The sequence below is a fragment of the Trichoderma aggressivum genome (genome assembly GCF_033847375.1).
Source record: "Trichoderma aggressivum f. europaeum strain CBS 100526 chromosome Unknown scaffold_018, whole genome shotgun sequence".
NCBI classification, from domain to species: Eukaryota; Fungi; Ascomycota; class Sordariomycetes; order Hypocreales; family Hypocreaceae; genus Trichoderma; species Trichoderma aggressivum.
The window spans coordinates 602,682-620,551 of record NW_026946384.1 but is presented as its reverse complement, the minus strand read 5'-3'; the positions used below and the strand labels follow the sequence as shown (position 1 = coordinate 620,551).

The 17,870-nt window shown below is 31.9% G+C and overlaps 3 protein-coding genes across 3 annotated transcripts; 1 reads left to right on the top strand and 2 right to left on the bottom strand.

The window, feature by feature from the left end:
- Positions 1-11,327: 11,327 nt before the first annotated feature.
- Positions 11,328-12,619, bottom strand: Triagg1_5377 (uncharacterized protein; the record flags this gene model as incomplete). The annotated part of the gene is made up of 4 exons (XM_062899884.1): positions 11,328-11,719; positions 11,776-11,961; positions 12,022-12,394; positions 12,464-12,619. The coding sequence occupies 4 exons, from the start codon at positions 12,617-12,619 to the stop codon at positions 11,328-11,330; spliced, it is 1,107 nt and encodes a 368-aa protein (XP_062755851.1).
- A 1,980-nt stretch (positions 12,620-14,599) lies between these two features.
- Triagg1_5376 (uncharacterized protein) lies at positions 14,600-15,918 on the top strand (the record flags this gene model as incomplete). The annotated part of the gene is made up of 2 exons (XM_062899883.1): positions 14,600-14,824; positions 14,887-15,918. 2 exons carry the CDS (start codon positions 14,600-14,602, stop codon positions 15,916-15,918), a joined length of 1,257 nt encoding a protein of 418 aa, XP_062755850.1.
- An 81-nt stretch (positions 15,919-15,999) lies between these two features.
- Triagg1_5375 (uncharacterized protein) lies at positions 16,000-16,546 on the bottom strand (the record flags this gene model as incomplete). The annotated part of the gene is made up of 2 exons (XM_062899882.1): positions 16,000-16,463; positions 16,522-16,546. 2 exons carry the CDS (start codon positions 16,544-16,546, stop codon positions 16,000-16,002), a joined length of 489 nt encoding a protein of 162 aa, XP_062755849.1.
- Between the last annotated feature and the right edge of the window lie 1,324 nt (positions 16,547-17,870).

The following is a 17,870-nucleotide window of genomic DNA, read 5'->3' as shown; positions in this document are numbered from 1 at the left end:
GCGGGTAAAGATAAGAGGAGTTGAGAACAGGATTCTGTATTACCCGTGTTCCGATTCGTTGAATCAGACTTGTCAAGTTGCAAGGGAGCGAGGCGTGGCGATGTAGTCGATAGTGACGGGGTGCTGAGTGTTTCTGACAAACTTGGCAAGGCGGACGACCAATGGGATTGCCGAACTTTGTATGTAATACCCCCATTCTCATGCTGATACAGCGTACCAAGGGAATTATAATTCGAGCCATTTTGTGAGTTTCTCCATTGGGCGGTATTATCCGGGAAAGACGTGGACGAAGCCGATGCTTGTTGGCTGTCAGATGACGCTGCTGCAACAGCATCGTGGGCGTGTTTCCGCTGCCTCGCAAAGTAGTAACACAAATGCACCATTTTTCGATTCTGGCAGCCAGAACACGGTATCTGTCTATCGCATTTTGATTTACGCTCCCGGCAAGGAACGCAGCTCAGTGCTGCTCGATTTCGACGTCTCTTCTCGCCATTGCGCGGTCGGTCTCCGGAGACAGGTTGCATGTCCCCCATACCAAATTGAGCGATTATTTCCCTGTATAGAGATGTGGCTGTGAGGAAATAGATTTCCGATTACTTGGACAACGTAAAAAGGTGAAGCTTGAAAACTTTATGTCCGACAATAGGGGCCATGGGTCGTTCGTGGGCTTTATATCCGAACCCTGCAAAAGGTACCGGACTTATGGGAGGGGTGGGCTATTGAAAATATCAGCTGACGCGGGCAGTTGTGAGATTATTCCTGTGACACGCTTTTCTTATGTCCGGCCCTTAAGCACACTAAGTATGGAGGAGGGAAAGCTTAGAGGATCCTGTCTAATAATAATCTGCCTCAATCCCTAGACTTACTGCTTACACAGTAAAACCATAGCAGTTAATACCAGTAGTGGCACCAAGCACACAAGGATCGCTAATTTCAAAACAACAAAGCAATGCTTTCACGATACCTGGTTTAGTTATCATATCTCCGATCATACACGTCATGTGCTGGATTAATGCTCGGAACTTTGAGAAAATACCAGCCATCTGCGTGATAAGAGGGAATGAGCTGAATTATAAGTACTGTCAGAATCTCCTCAAGAATTGAAACATTTCTCACCCCCCAAACTCTATAGATACATGCACCAGATTGAATTAGATTTTACGGCACAAATTTTATATCCTAAGCTGCTAATTCTCTATACCATGTTCGAATGCAGCTGTCTTTGTGGCATGAATCGCCTATCTTTTGATGGCGACATAATTGTGAGGGTATTGTATAGACTCTTGACCCCGGGTACTTGCATCATGCTAAGCCAATTTTTCAGATGCGATGCCATTGTATTGACTGCCGCAAATTCTCCGGCTCTACGAACACCAACAACATCCTTTTACCCCTTGCTGGCTTCAAGGTTCTTCAGGGGACGCTCAAAACATATGCCAAAGAAGCCGCGACTGGCAATGTTATGACGAGTTACTTTTGCGGAGACTGCGGATCAACTCTATATCGCAGGTCAAGCTTCAACGACACGGTGGCTGCGGTGATGATTGGCGGAGTTGACGGATTGGAAACTATTGAGAAAGGGAGAGCAGACGTTGAGCTTTGTCAGGGGTCTAAGGAAGGAAGAGGCATTATGGAGCCATAGAGCCGGCGAGTGCTGCCGAAGTCGCTGCTTAAAGGCTAGTTACGGCTAGGATTTACTATATAAAAAAGCGTAAATCCCCTTAGTTTAAGAGGAGGTTAAAGATAAATATAATTATTATATACCTTTTAGCTGCTTTATTCTTTTATAATAATTAAAACTTTTTCTTAATTTTATTACTTTTTTATATATTATTATTTTTAATAAATTTTTTTTTTTTTAAAAAGTAAAAAATTATTAAAGTAAAAATAATAAAAGTTATTATTTAAAAATAAGTAAAAAATTAATTATATTTTAAAAATATATAGTAAAGCCTTATATTTTATATAATATTTTTTAAAAAAAAATTTACTTTTTAAATTAATACTTTAATTTTTAATATTTAATATAATTTTTAATTTATTATTTTAAATCCCTTAGCTTTTTTTAAAAAATAATATATTTTTTTAATTAAAAATAAATTACTTAATTTTATAATTTTTATTATAAAAAAAAATTAAAAAAAAAACTTACTTAATATTTAGTAAATTTTATTAATTTTTAAAATAAAAAATTTAAAATATTTTTTTTATAAAAAAAAGCCTTTTTTTAAATTATTTATTATAACTCTTAGGGAAAAATTTATAAAAAAGTTAATAAATTATATAAAGAATTAAAAATTATATTTTCTAAAGCTTATATTTAAAAAAAAAACTTAAGAAAAATACTAAAATTATATTTTTAAACTTAATATTTTATTTATATTTAAAAAAATTATTAATAAAGTATATAAAGTTTTTATAATAAACTTTTATTTTAAAAAAAAAGCTTAATAATATTAAATTAATTATTTTAAAAGGGAATTTTAATAAAATTATAATAATATTACTTATATATAATATTTAAGGTAATATAAAAACTAAGTTAAAAATACTTAATTTTATATTATTAATAAAAAAAAAATATTAAATATTATATATTAAAAAAAAAGTAAAATTATAAAAAGGTTTATTAAATAATTTAAAAAAACTAATAATAAAATCTTATATTATATAAAAAATAATTATAAAATTTTAATTTTTTTTTAAAAAATATTTTTAAAAATAAAAAAATATATTTTTTATAAAAAACTTTTTATTATATAATAAAATTTTTATAAAAAATACTTTAAAGTAAAGTTAATTATTAATAATTTTAATAAAAAAAATAAATAAAAAAAAAATATTACTTATTTTAAAAAAAGTAAACTTACTTTTTATACTTTATATAAAAAGAAAAAGGTTTTAGTTATATTAAAATAATTTTTAAGTTAAATAAAAAATAATATTTTAATTAATAACCCTTTAATTACTTTTAAGTAAAAAAAATATAAACTTTTATTAAGTATTATATATTATAAATATAAAACTCTTAAGTATTATTTTATAAATTATAAAAAATTAAATTACTTATATTATAAAAATAAAAAATATATTATAAAATATTATAATAACCCTTAAGTAAATATTTTAGCTAATTTAATATAAAGCTTAAACTTTAAATTAATTATCTTAAAAAAAGCTTAGGAAAGTAAGTTTTACTTATTTAAGTTATTATTTATTATATTTTTTATAATAAAAAAAAAATATAAATATAAGTAAAAGAAATATAAAAATTAAGGATTATTATTTTTAATATTAAAAATAATATTAATATATTAAGTAAATACTTAATAAAAAATATTTTAGTAATACTTAATAATAACTTAATAATTACTTTAGTATATAAAAACTTAAGTAAAATATATAATTATACTTTTTAGTTTTTAAAAATAAAAAATAATTAAAAAGTTAAAAAGTAAATATTTATAAGCTTTATAATAATAAAAATACTTAATAATATTATCTTAAGAAAATTATAATATAATTAAATAAATTTTATTATTATTATTAAAAATAATTTTTTTTAATATTTAATATTAATAAAAACTTTAATAATAATAACCTTTAAGTAATAAATATATACTTAAGTAAAGAAAACTTAAGTTAAATTAGTTATTATATATTTTAATATTAGTATTATTATAAACTAAAATACTTTTATAACTTTACCTTAAGAAAAAACTATAAAGTTTTTATTTATAAAATATATAAATAAAATAAAAGTATTTAATTTAAAATTAATAATAAAGCTAATACTTTTATAAAAATTAATATATATAATAAATCTAAAGCTAAAAGTAAAGTTTTTTTAAAAACTTATTTACTCTTTAGTAAAAAAAAAGCTAAAAATATTATAAAAATATATTAAGTAAGTATTATAATAAAATTAAATATATTAATTTATAAATTCCTAAAGTATATTAATATTATTTATTTTAAAAAAAAAAAGTAAGTTATACTTTTATATAAATTATTATATATTAAATAAAATAATATATAAAAATTATATATTACTACTCTTAATTTATAAAATTTTTAATTAGCTTTAAAATATAAAAATTTATTTTAAGCTAAATATAAAAAATATATACTATTATATAAGAGTTTATAAAAAAAATAAAAAAAAAATAGCCTTTAAGTATAAATATAAGCTATATAAGTTTTAAATAATACTTTTTAAACTAACTAATACTTCTATTACTTTCTAAAAGTATATTAATAAAGTACTTAAGGGCTTAATAAATTATATTTATATAATTTATTTAAATAATATCTTAATTTATAATAAAAACCTTATTAAGTATATATAATATATTTAAAAAGTATTAAATAAGCTAAAGTAATATAAAATATTTATTAACCTTAAGAAATATAAATTTAATATAATAAAAGTTTTTTATTTTAGGTTTATAATAACCTTAAATAAAATTAAAATAAAAAAAAAGTATATAAAAGTAATTATTAATTAGCCTATTTTATATATTATTATTAATATTTTTACTTTTATTAACTTTATTAACTTTTATTAAAGATTTATAAAGAATTATAGTAAAATTATAATACCCTTAACTAACTTAATAAAAAAAAAGGCTAAAGGGAATATTATATTAGGAAAATAAAAATTAATAATATTTAAGGAATTTATTAATACTTTTTAATAAAAACTTATACTTTATTATTATAACCCTAATATATTAATTTATATTAAAATAAATACCTTAAAATATATAATTAATACTATATTATCTTAGCTTATAAATAAAGCCTAATACTTTATTACTTATTTTTTATAAAAACTTAGTAAAATAAAAGTATATTATTAAACCTTTAATATTAAAATATTTACTATTATAAAAGTATATAAAATTTAAAAATATTATTTTATATATACTTAAAATAAAATAGAAGTTATTATTAACTATTTAAATTATAATTTCCTTATTAAAAAAAAAAAACTCTTAAGTAAGTAAGTATTATAATTATAAAAGCTAGCTTTATATAACTTTAAGATTATATATAAACTAAGTAAAGCTAATTTTATTAATAAGCTATTTTATTAAGTAAACTTATATTAATTATAAAATAAAAAATAATTATTTCTTAAATATTTTATATTTTTTATAAATAAATTTTATATTAAACTATATTTAAAAAATAAAAAAATATAAAAAAAAAAAACCCTGCCTTAAATTAATAATATAAGATAACTACTTAAACTTAAGGTTATACCTTAACTTAACCCCTTAAGTTAAAAAAAACTTACTAAAAAATAAGCTTTACCTTTAGTATATAACCTATAAGCTAGTTAGATTTATATAAATAATATATAAAAATACTATTATAATATTAAAAAAATTACCTAAAACTTTATAAAAAATATTATTTATTATATAATAAGGGAATACCTAAGTATAAGAGTTAATAATTAAATATAAAGCCTTAAAGAGAATTTATAATAAATAAAGTATAAATAAAAAATATTTTCTTTAATATAAGGCTAGAATTTTTATATTTTATAATATAAAGTAAAAGATATTAACTTTATTTTATAATAATAAAATAATTAATTACCTAGGTATTAGTAAGAGTTATATATAAATAACTTAGACTTATTTTTAATAAAATATAAAAAAAAATTTAAAGAAATATATTAATACTTATTATATATATTAAATAATAAAGCCTTATTATTATAAACCTTATAAAAAATTAATAATATTACTTATATTAATATAGCCCTAGGAGAAGTTTTTAATAAACTTTATTATAAAACTTTTTAAAATTATAAAATAAAAAAAAATCTATAATTTAATATTTATTATTATTAATAAATTTATAAAATATATATTATATCTCTTATATTTATAATAAATAATTATAAATAAGTTAATTAATAAATTCTTTTACTATATTTTTAAATTATATAAAATTCCTAAAGGAATAGTATTAAATTAAAAAAGCCTTTTTACTAATATATTTTAAAAAACTTTCTACTACTTACTAAGTTATAAAAAAAGACTTAGTATTATTTTTTACTTTTAAATAAATAACTAAATAAAATAATAAAATTAAAACTTTAAATACTATTTTAAAGCTTTTTATAATAAGAATTAACTTAATTAGCTATATAAGCTTTTACTTATAGAATTTATATATAATATAATAAAATACTTAATAATTAAGTAAATATTAATATACTTACTACTTAACTATAAGCCTAACCCCCTTTTTATTAATAATAATAACTTATAATATATAAATAAAAATATTATTAATTAAGTTAATAAAATAATTAAAGACTAAGAAAATATAACTATTATTTTATAATACTTTAGTAATTTATATTATAAATAATATAATAAAAAAAAGTAAAAGAAAATATTTAATATAAAAAACTAAGTATTAATATTAATTAAAAACTTTAAATTTAAAAAACTAAGTTAAAAACTAATACTTAAATATATAAAACCTTACTAAATTAATAAAATTATTAATATAAGTAGCCTTACTTATTAACTAAGATTCTTAACCTTAGTTAAAATATACTTAATATTTAATATTATAACCCTTAAGGAATTTAAAAGTAAAAATAAAATTATTAAGAAATTAAAAAATAATTCTTTTATATTAAAGGAGATATATAATATTAAAAAGATTATAAAATATAAAAAAAAAAGAAAAAGCTATATTTATTATATAAAATAAAAAAGCTATAGTAAAAAATATAATTCTTAAGTATTAAAAAAGGATTTTATAAACTAGAATTTTATAAAGAAATATAAAAATAATTTTTAATAAAACCTTATAAAGTTTTAAGGTATAAATAATATTCTAGCTATATTAAAAGTAATTTAAATAATAAAAGGCTTAGTATATATAACTTATAATTACTATATAGCTAAAGTAAGAACTAGTTTAAAGGGCTTACTTAAATATATAAAATCTATAGTAAAAGATAAAGTAAGGAAAAATTTATAAAGTTTTTAAAATAACTTAAATAATAAAAAACTTAGTAAATATAATTTATAAATAGTAATATAGCTAAGGTAAGGACTAGCTTAAAGGACTTACTTAAATATATAAGATCTATAGTAAAAGATAAAGTAAAGAAAAACTTATTTATTATAAAAAATAAAATAAAAAAAAACTTATAAACTCCCTAAAGTAACTAAAATAATAAAAGCTTAGTAAATATAATTTATAAAAGTAATATAACTAAGGGTAAGGTTAATAATATAATATATAAATACTAGCTTAAAAAACTTATTTAAATATATAAGATTTACTTATAAAGCTTATTATAGTAAAAAATAAAGTAAAAAAAAGGTTATAAAAGCCCTAGAGTAACTTAAATAATAAAAAGCTTAGGGAATATAATTTATAATAGTATATAATATAATATATAAATATTAACTTAAAAAACTTATTTAAATATATAAGATTTACTTATAAAGCTTTTATAATAAAAAAAAGTAAAAAAAAGCTAAAAAAAACCTTAAGTAAAAATATAAATTTTATAAAAAGAAAAAACCTTATAAAAATATAAGAAATTTTTTATTTATATTTATTTACTTTTTATTACTTTTTTTTAATTTTTTTTATTTTTATTAACTTTTTTTAATTTTTTTTACTTTTTTTTAATTTCTTTTACTTTTCTTTACTATAGTTATTAGTAAATATTATAATTATTAAATATTATATTAAAATATTATAAAAGTAAAAGAATTATAAAATATACTTTATTTATTAATATTATTTATAATAATATTATTAATAATAAAAATTACTTTAGTTTATAATATATTAGCTTAAAAATTAAAGTAGTCTTAAGTTATAGTAATAAAAATAATATTTTAAGCTTAACTAAGTATAAGCTAAAATTATAAAAAAAATTAATAAAAGGTAATTTAATAAAATTAAAGGGAATAAATTAAAATATAAAATATAAGTATAGCCTAAAGGTTATATAATAAATTTATAATATTTAATTAAACTTAAGTATTTATAATTTTATAAATATAGTATAAATAAAGTTATTATACTATTACTATAGTATAAGTTTAATAAATAAAAGTTACTAAAGTAAAACTTAGCTTTACTTTATTATAAGCTTTTTTATAATTTACTTAAAGTATAATAATATAAGCCTAAGAGTATATTAATATTTATTATATAACTATTATAAAATTAACTTACTAAATTAAAGTTATTAAACTTAATTTTATTAATTAAGTTTATATATATAGCCTTATTAATAATTAATATAAAAATATAAATATTATTATAATTATTATAATAAAAATATTTATTACTATTATTTAAAAAAAAGTAAGTAAAGCTTAAGTAAAATAAACTTAGGGAATAAGGAAATATACTTAATATATTATAATAATATTCTATTATATTACCTAGTTTTTAATAAGTATAATAATATATATAATATTTATATATATAAGGCCTACACTAGGCTTTAGTAAGAAAAAAGTAAACTAAGAATAAGGTATAACTTACTTATTAACTTTTAGCTATATAATAAAAAAAAATATTAATATAGCTATAACTATAGTTATTACTATAATATTTTATAATAATTTTTAATAAAGTATAATTAAAAAGAATATTATAATAAATATATTAATATAAAAAAAAAATATAATAATAATAATAATAATTAAAAATTTTATAAAAAAAAAAAAAAACTACTTTTTTATAACTTAAATATTATAATTAATAATTACTAACTTATTTTATAAAATTATTATTATAAAAACTAAATTACTTTATAATAAATAACTTTTATATAGTTTTTTACTTTTATTTACTTAAGGATTATACCCCTTATTATTATAATATTAAATAAAAGTTTTTTATTTATAACTAAATTTTACTATAGTTTATATAAAAATAAGTTAAAGTTAATACTTTAATAATACCTTAAGAAAAAGTATAAAAAAAGATTATAAAAAACTATATAAGGGTATATTTTTAAAAAAAAAAAATAACTTATTAAAAATTTAAAAAAAAAAAAATATTATAAAGCTATAAAGTTAGTAAATATTACTAAAGTTACTACTTAAAGGCTAGTTATAGCTAGGATTTACTATATAAAGAAATATAAATCCCCTTAGTTTAAGAAAAGGTTAAAGATAAATATAGTTATTATATACCTTTTAGCTACTTTATCCCTTTATAATAACTAGAACCTCTCCTTAACTCTATTACTCTCTCATACGCTGCCGCTTCTGACAAGCTTTTTGTTAAGAATCGCCCGAGTTGGATGAGAGTAATTGAAGGAGCGAACCAAGAGCAAGGTACTTGGCTTCCGAAACATTAGCTAAGTTGCTGTAAAGATGGAAGAAAATTTTATGTGTATGTCATCTTTGTAAATCCATTTGTAAAGGATAATGCATCATTGTTGGTACAGATATTGAAACAGCTAGACTTTCCCCCATTCGGCGCAACTCGTTGGAACAAAATCGAACAAGGTGCATAACATATAGGAATTAGAGAAAGTCATTTGTTTAGACAGATATTCGTGCTAGTAGTGATACTTTTGTGAAATTTATTTACTTACATCACAGGTGAAGTTGTTGTTAATTTACTTTCCTTGGAGTTTATACTATCGCAGTGTTTGGGCAATTGAGCTACAACTATGGGAGGTGGCTATTCAACACCCTAAGCTTACTATCCAGCATCCTGTGTCTCAAAGTGAAAGCCACATTGAGCGATAGTAGCAGGAGGTAATAATAGTAACAGATGCTCAAAATCCCGTTATCTACTACCTAAGCAGATAAGTACCTGTAAAAGGCTTTCTATCTCATTCTGTTTCGATAAACAAACTTCATGCAGTCTCTGATGCGCTGAATAGCTACTCTCTATAACAGACCTTAAAATGTAACGATACGTCTTGAAGAGCCATCGGTACAGTTATGGAACTGCCAGAAGACTATATCGTAGCATAGAGACACTACCTCGACTATCCACATCAGAAGACAAACGTCTGAAACCTCGGCTCTGCAATTTACAAGTTCCGCGACGTCCCAGTCAGCCCTTAAAAACTGATTCTTCAGAAACTGCGCCTTGACCGTCAGCAATTAGACGAATGATCGGCGTGGCAAATCGTCCATTGGAAGGTGACATTGCCAGAATAATGGTAAGCCTTAAAAGAAAAGATAGAAGCAATCGTAGCATGGCAACAGAAGAGGAAGGTCTGAAGGGAGTAAAACACGGCAATGTCTGTAGCAATAGAGGTGGGACTATCCCTTAGGTAGTGTTCTATTAAAAGCTAACGGCATGAATGGCCTGATTATCAACAGTGAGGTCGCATAACCTCTTAGGGGAACGAAAAGATAGTGATGTTACCTTTCAGAAGGTCTAATTTGTGGAACCATTCTCACTGTCTCTGCATCAAGTACGGAGGTCATTGCGGAACATGGGAAGGCGTTGTATACTACCTTGGGTTACAAGAGGCTGTGTGATGCCACATAGGTAGTTTCGCATAGTATTCGTTATTCCAAAACGACAGTGCTGCAACTTTCAGGGTATATTGACATAGTATGACTTGTCCCCGTCTTACTCTTTCGATCGACAGGGGCACTTGGTATTTTTCCTTGACTTCTTACCATAGACAGAAGTCAAACCAGATATTATCGGCAATGAGCAAAGCGTCTCCACTCGTTCTCGTCATAGTATAATTAAAACAAGGTTAGAGTTTACGGACAGTTGCCATTGTAGTTACCTAACCACGTCTTCAACCGTATTCACCGGCAAAGTCTTCTATAAGCTGCGAATCATCAGCGCAGTAGGCCGATTTGTGCGCACCATGTCTCCATCTAGGATATAATGTACAACTAGATACTCATTGTAGAGTTCTGTAAGAGTGCAACAACTTCAGTATAGAAAGTGTATCTGTTATGCTATTTTAGCTAGCAACAGAAGGTTTCTGGAAACTAGATAGCTCTGCAGTAACTCCTAAGGTTAAGAATGCTGTTGAGAAACTTGATCTTCACTGAGAAGTTTCATATCCCTTGAGAGATTGATCGCGCTCAAGTTTCTTCGTTTCAGTTCTACATGCAGTTATGATTTTGCAAATTTGGGTATATCACATTCTCACTAATCTCATCCATAGTGACTCTCATCCATCGTGACTCTCATCCGCAAGCCGCATATATGTGCCGCCGCTGGCACGCAACCTTCCATCCCAAGCTCTTTTGCGAGCATCTTCAAACGCCTTAGGCCAACCAAACATTGTATTCATTATAAGAAAGAGAAAGAAAAAACATTGGACTTTAATAAGCGTAAGCACGCTGGACCGTGATAGTAGCCCCAGCATCTTCTGTTTGTATCGTCTGTGTCGTCTGCGTCGTCTGAGCCGTCTCTGTCACCTTTATCGGCTTGCCATCGCGGTCTCCAAAACTGACCCTGTAGGATTTGGATTGGTAGATGTTGAAAGATGGGTCATCGAGGGATTCGAGCTCGATGCCTCTACTGTTCCGATTCGCCAATCGTCCGAATTTCCCGGAGCCAGTCCCCCTTGACTCATAGTCGGATTTCGCGCTTGTGCTTTTGGGACTACGACCAAGGAGCCACAGGTAGAGTGGCCCGAGAGTAGGAATGCAAGCAGCGACGTTGATGGAAGCCAGCTCCACACACGACCAAATGACCAAGGGAACGGTATCATCTGTATACAAGTCAGTCTCCGTTTAGTACATTGACACTAATCATGAGAGGAATTACAAGTAAAATCCTGGTGCGACCCTAAAGTCCACGTATAATAGATCTTGAGAGACGAACACACGGTGGCGAAGAAACCCATGCTGAGGGCAACGCCAATGGTGATTTTCTCCTTGAGGCCCATCTGAAGCTTCCTGAGGTAGAACCATGGCAGGACGGCAAAGGAAAAGTCTGTAAGGGCACCGATAGCTAGATATTATGTCAGCTTGGGATTTGTATAGACCTAGCGAACGTGAAGCGAGGACTTACCGCCAGTGAGAAATCCCCAGTCAACAACAACTCTTGAATCCCAGCATTTGCCCCCCGGGATGGTGTGATCCCACTGAAATGCCACTGGCTGACACTGGACCAAAATCAAGATGGCATCAATGTAGAAACAGATAGCATTTGCGGCAACGAATGACCACAAGAACCATTGTAGTTTCTTGCCAGGGAAAATACGCTGCAGCAGATACGCGATGGAGGCTTTGCCGGATGGGAATGAGGCGATGGCGAAGAACTGGCCGATGACTTCTGCTTTAATCGCCGACGTGACTTGCTCATCCGTCAAGGTAGCGCCGCGTTTTCCATAACCTCGTTCAATCGAGACGAACATGCATATATTGTAGCCTAGAATAATGAACTGAGACGACAAAGTCAGTCGACATCAACGACAACATTTTGCGCCGAGAAGCGCGCTTCCACAACATACCCAGGTAATGACAATGAGGCCATCATCCCACCCAAAATGGGGTCTGATGACTGTACGAGTGAGGACGCGAGTAAAGACGAGGATGCCTCCCACAGCCAATGTGGCGATGATGACTGCGAGACAAAGAGGGCCTTTGTCGCCGCCTACATCGGCCATGATGGAGCGAGGTGAAGAACAACTAGTGAATAAGACAAAGAGACAAAAGAAAAGAAGAAACGATTCCTACAGTCGAAGCACTAACCGAGGATAGATTCAAGACTAGTAGCAGAGGAAATAAAATATAAAAAGCAGGAAAAAAACGACTGCGTGGGATGACGAGGCTAAAATTGGGAGATGTCGCTCTTGGTTCAGTGCATGCAGCAGTTCGCATCCTTGCACTGTTCGCAGCATGGATTCACGCAGATCGATCAGCATCTCTACATATGCGGCCCTTCCCCTACCAGGCTATGGCTGGATGAAAGACATCAGACCATTGCGCCCGCGTCAACACAGACAATGATTGTTTCGACGTAACACAGTACGTGGGCAGTCAGCCAATGCTATGGACATGAGGGAAAATCCAGCACATCTCCGTCTGTTGGTACGTCCAAGTCGTACTGTACATCGCTAAGCCCCCCCGGAGACGCGACTTGATATGCCTGGTTTCTTGGTGGAAGGTAGCAGCGGTTGTGGCTCATGTGTGAGCACCAGCTTTAGATGCGACATTTGGACGCGGAGCAGGGCACGCCGAGGTAATGATGCTTTCGGTCTGTGCTGGGATAGGATGACTTGGGTGTATGGAACCCTGGGTGGCATCAGCTGGTCATCCTCTTTGCCTCTCTGCTCCAGCGTCGTATTATGAAGAGAAAGCAGGCACTCGGATTACGCCATACAGCACCCATGGGGGCCAAGGATGTTCCCTAAACGAGTAGCCTTAAGCGAATGGTATACCATCGCTCTACGAGTACAGCTCTGCATACAGTAAGTATGTAGGCAACCATGTCAGCATGCTTGTATCTTTACATTGTCCTTCTGTTGTTGAAGAAGATCGACGTTGTCTCACCCTGCTTTCTTCTTAGCGGCAAAAAAGACGACATGACGTATCTGGGGAAGTAAACTATCGCATTGACATTGCTGCGATAAGGCAAGGGAAATAGAATGTTTGATGTGATTGATTACATGGTATCGGCACCTCTATTCAGCCGAGAGGCGGGAAAAGAAAAAAGTTTTCCCAACTGCATGTACGAATAGACCTTGCGAATAAAAGTAGGGGGTTCCTCAATCCTGGCCATAGTATCATTCCTATTGCATAGGTACCATATACTCCGTACGTCTGCACACGTGCAGTAGGCTCCCCAATAAGATATCAATAAAGATTTGGCTTCACTTTTACAACCAAGTCTAGCTGGCTATTTGATGAGATGGTGGAGCCTGGCGTCTGATTTTTTTTGCCCTGGCTGCAAATCTCGTCCCGTCTCGTCCCGTCTTACTAGTAGTTGCTAGTACATACTCGTACAAGCACAAGTTGCTCCTGTGATAGACTAGGTTGTGTGTCATGAAACGCCATTTCCGGCCCACTCGACATGGGGTAAGTCTGTTACAGTATTGGAATCGGTGAGTTGCTGCCGAGGGGAGAATTCAAATCAGACCTGCTTGATTGAGTCTGCCTCGATAGTCTGGGCAATGCCTTTCGGCTTCTGGATATGGGGCATCACCGAGACACATGAACCTCCGCTTCGTGATCCGGCCTAGCCGCCTTCGCCTACGGTCCAGGTCAAGGCTTTGCCTTTGCCAAGGAAGGATTTCATCCTGCTCCGCACAGTATCAAGTAAACCGTGACAGAGCCTTTCAACGGCATTGTAACCTTGGCACATCAGCCCGGGATGTGGCTCTCGTATCCGTAAATGATCATGTTTAACCCAGAATAGGCATTCAATCCCAAATGAGTCCAGCTGATTCTGGCTCGGCCATCGAAAAAGTGGCAGATCATCCATGGCAGTTATGGATTAGATCGCCAATGTTCGGTAAACGTGGTTGCTGGTGTTTGTGATATGTGACTGCTAAGCAAGCTCGGGCATGTCCCTTGAAGAGCCGTCTTCGCTCATCTTGCATACAGTCTTGCTATACGTCGTTTCATAGCGAGCAGCTGTTTCAAGAATGTCTTCGTTGGTATCGCTGGCAGAGGAACTGCTAGCTCAGGCAAAAGAAGTTGAGCAACTGCTTGAGCAAAATAATCTTCCACCTACGTCCTTCGACAAAGACACTCTCGAGTTACTGCCGGATGGTGCTCAAAAGCTACGATGGGATCTTCTTGATACAAGTCACACAATTACGCAACTCCTCAGAGGTGCTAGGCTCTCCGGATTGGATATAGCTTTTGGGGTATTGATCCCCATCTGTCAATGAGGAAGGGGAATACAATTGCTGATTCATATGTGAAACAGTGGACGGACCAACTCATCTTGCGAATAATATGGCGATACAGGCTGGCATCTGCCATACCCCTCGATGGGACGGCGACCTACGATGAGATTTCGGCTACCAGCGGGCTGGGCAGATCTCTCGTTACTCGAACAATTCGATCAGCCATGACATTGAACATATTCGACGAACCAGTGCCGGGTCAGATTTGCCATACTGCCATATCCAGGCTGCTAGCCGCAGACGATGGCTACTACAGCGCTATAGGTCTTCAGCTCGAGGATATTGGTCCCGCGAGTTTGAAGCTGATTGAGGCCTGGCAAAAATTTGGCGACGACGCTGGAGAGCCTGATCAGAGTGCCTTCAGTCTGCAGAATGGCGGGCGATCACTCTTCACCGTTTTGGCTGAAGAGCCGGAACGCGCCAATCGCTTCGACGGGGCGATGAAGTATTGCGTCGAAGATAAAGACTTCAATTTCTTCGACATCATCAACGGATTCGACTGGTCAACGCTGGATAGACCTGGGGCCCGACTGGTCGATCTTGGTGGTGGATATGGGCAGATTTCCCAAGCCCTGGCCAAGCAGACTCAAAATCTGTCCTTTACCATTCATGATCTTCCTCATGTTGTAGAAAAGGGTCGAAAATTGCTCCCAGCCGAGCTCAACGAACGGATTTCTTTCCAGGAGCAAAACTTTATGGAGCCTCAACAGTCAGAAAACCCGCCAGACGCATACTTAATCAGCCGATGTCTTCATAACTGGAGTGACCATCACAGCGCCATCATTCTTCGTGCTCTTATTCCAGCGTTGCGAAAAGGCTCCAAGATCCTTATCTGGGACTCAGTCTTGGAGGACAGGCCAGTGAAGAAATTATCCGGCAAGTTCAATTTCCAACAGGACTTTATCATGGCAACAATCTCCAATGGAAAAGATAGATCAGCAGACGAGTTTAGACGCGTCTTGGAGTTAAGCGATTCACGGTTCACGATGGAAGGCGTACGAAGACCAGAGGGTTGTAAGCTCGCAATGGTCGAAGTAACATGGAACCCTTGATTGTCAGTCTCTAGAACGAGTTGTATCCAAATTCTCGCATCAATAGCATATATTGAAGTGGTGCTCTTTTTATTCAAGCTCTTAATTTTTTACTTCTTCAGGCGCCGCAAGGGTGCCGAATAAGTCATACTCTTGGAACTCAAGTCTAGGCGCGACGCCCTCTATCTTCCAAACGCCGTCAACCTTCTTGTACCAATGAGTGGTGACGCCGTGGCCATGGCCGTGGTTTGTCACCTCTGCGAGAGTCTCGTCGGCATATCGTATATGGGCCGCTCGGATCTGCCACGCGACGCGGACGACACCGTCACTCTGGAGCTCCCACTGTCCCACGCCTAGGAGATGCTGCGTCTTCAACCGCTTGTCTCCAATCATGCCAATGAGGATGGTCGAATACGCTTCCGGGGTGAGATTCTCATGTTTTTCCCCACGGAGATAACTAAAGTCTAGGCGGATCGCGGGTGCAAGGCATTCTTTCAGACGGCCCCAGTCCTTAGTGTCGTAGCTCTCTGCCCATTCAAAGGCGAGATTGTTGATGCTAAGATAGTCTAGATCCACACTCATCAGCACTGAATATGCTTGTCGGTGAGGCGATTCATTTCATACCTGAAGTTGAGATACCGGTAGCCATCTTGTCCCACGGGCGAGTAATCGAATAGCGAAGAATCCTCGTTGTGCAATGGGCATGTGCGAATTGCGTCCAATATGCTATTATATACACAGGTTTCACCCGTGTCCAACGGTTGAGGGGATTTCAAGAGGATCCTGGGTGAGGGGGAGGATGCAGCGTCTGCATCGGAGCGGGTTTAGGATTGACTAGGATTCAATTCCTGCAGTTGGGTCACCCCCGGTTTCAATTTGATCTTCCCTAGGTCCGTGTGTAGTGGTATATGTGTCTCGATTGAGGCCGTTGTGCAACTACTGCCATTACTGTCCATCACGAACCCAGTACAAGAACGACGGCTATCATACTGCTTGTACCTCATTCCAAATATCCGTCCTAGTCTGTCAGGCGAGTCCCGCGTTATCACACTTGTATCATTTAGCGACCCTCGGTGGAACCGACTGGCGCTGATATCAGCGACAGGTAGTATTGCATACAAGTTGGTTCGCTTGGCTAGCACAAAGCTGTGACCAAAGCCTTGGCCGGTGTAACTCGGAGTCTTCAGATGTTAAAGGCTTGTGGCGCCACCTAAAGCCAGGGGGGAGCGTCAGCACGATCGGGATGAACTTGCAAGGGCCCCCCACCTTGAAGAAATCATGTCTTATCAAAATGATGCATCTCTTTACGATGATGGACTAATACTTAGTATTCGGGACTAACTCGTTGACACGAGGCTAGTATCTGCCGGGCTCCTAGTCCTCGCGGGATACACGGACGGTGATCAGGACCCTGTATCCAAGAGCAGGATAGGAATAAAACCCGAAGAAAAGCACACAGTGCTTGAGAATTAGCGCCGTTGAACCCATCCCACCTGTGTAGCAGCCGATTTACCGGAGGGTTAAATCTACATGGCCCACGTCAACCACTTGAACCGGTTGCTAGGTATGCAATACCACCTGTCGCTGATATCAGCACCATGTAAAGCTGAAGGGGGATTTTTCAAGTCTTCAGCCTGTTGAATAATGTGATTAGTTGACTTGGCGGCCGAATTGCGGTCACTTCCCATGTACCAACATCGCCATGGAGGTTAAAAAATAGACCGATGAGGAAGTGCTACATCCCCCTTTCAGGCAAGCGACCGCTGATCGCGAAGACTCGTTTAATTGCCAGCTTCCTCAGATTCACACGGCCCGGATATAAACTGGATATGATATCGTCTGAAGTGGCAGCCTGGTTGACAGGTAGGCGAGCTTTGCCTATTTATTGTTTAAGCCACATTGACTCTTCTGCTGTTACTACTGTATAGTTTATGTATGGGCTTTCAGCGAGATGTTTTAGCATCTAATACATA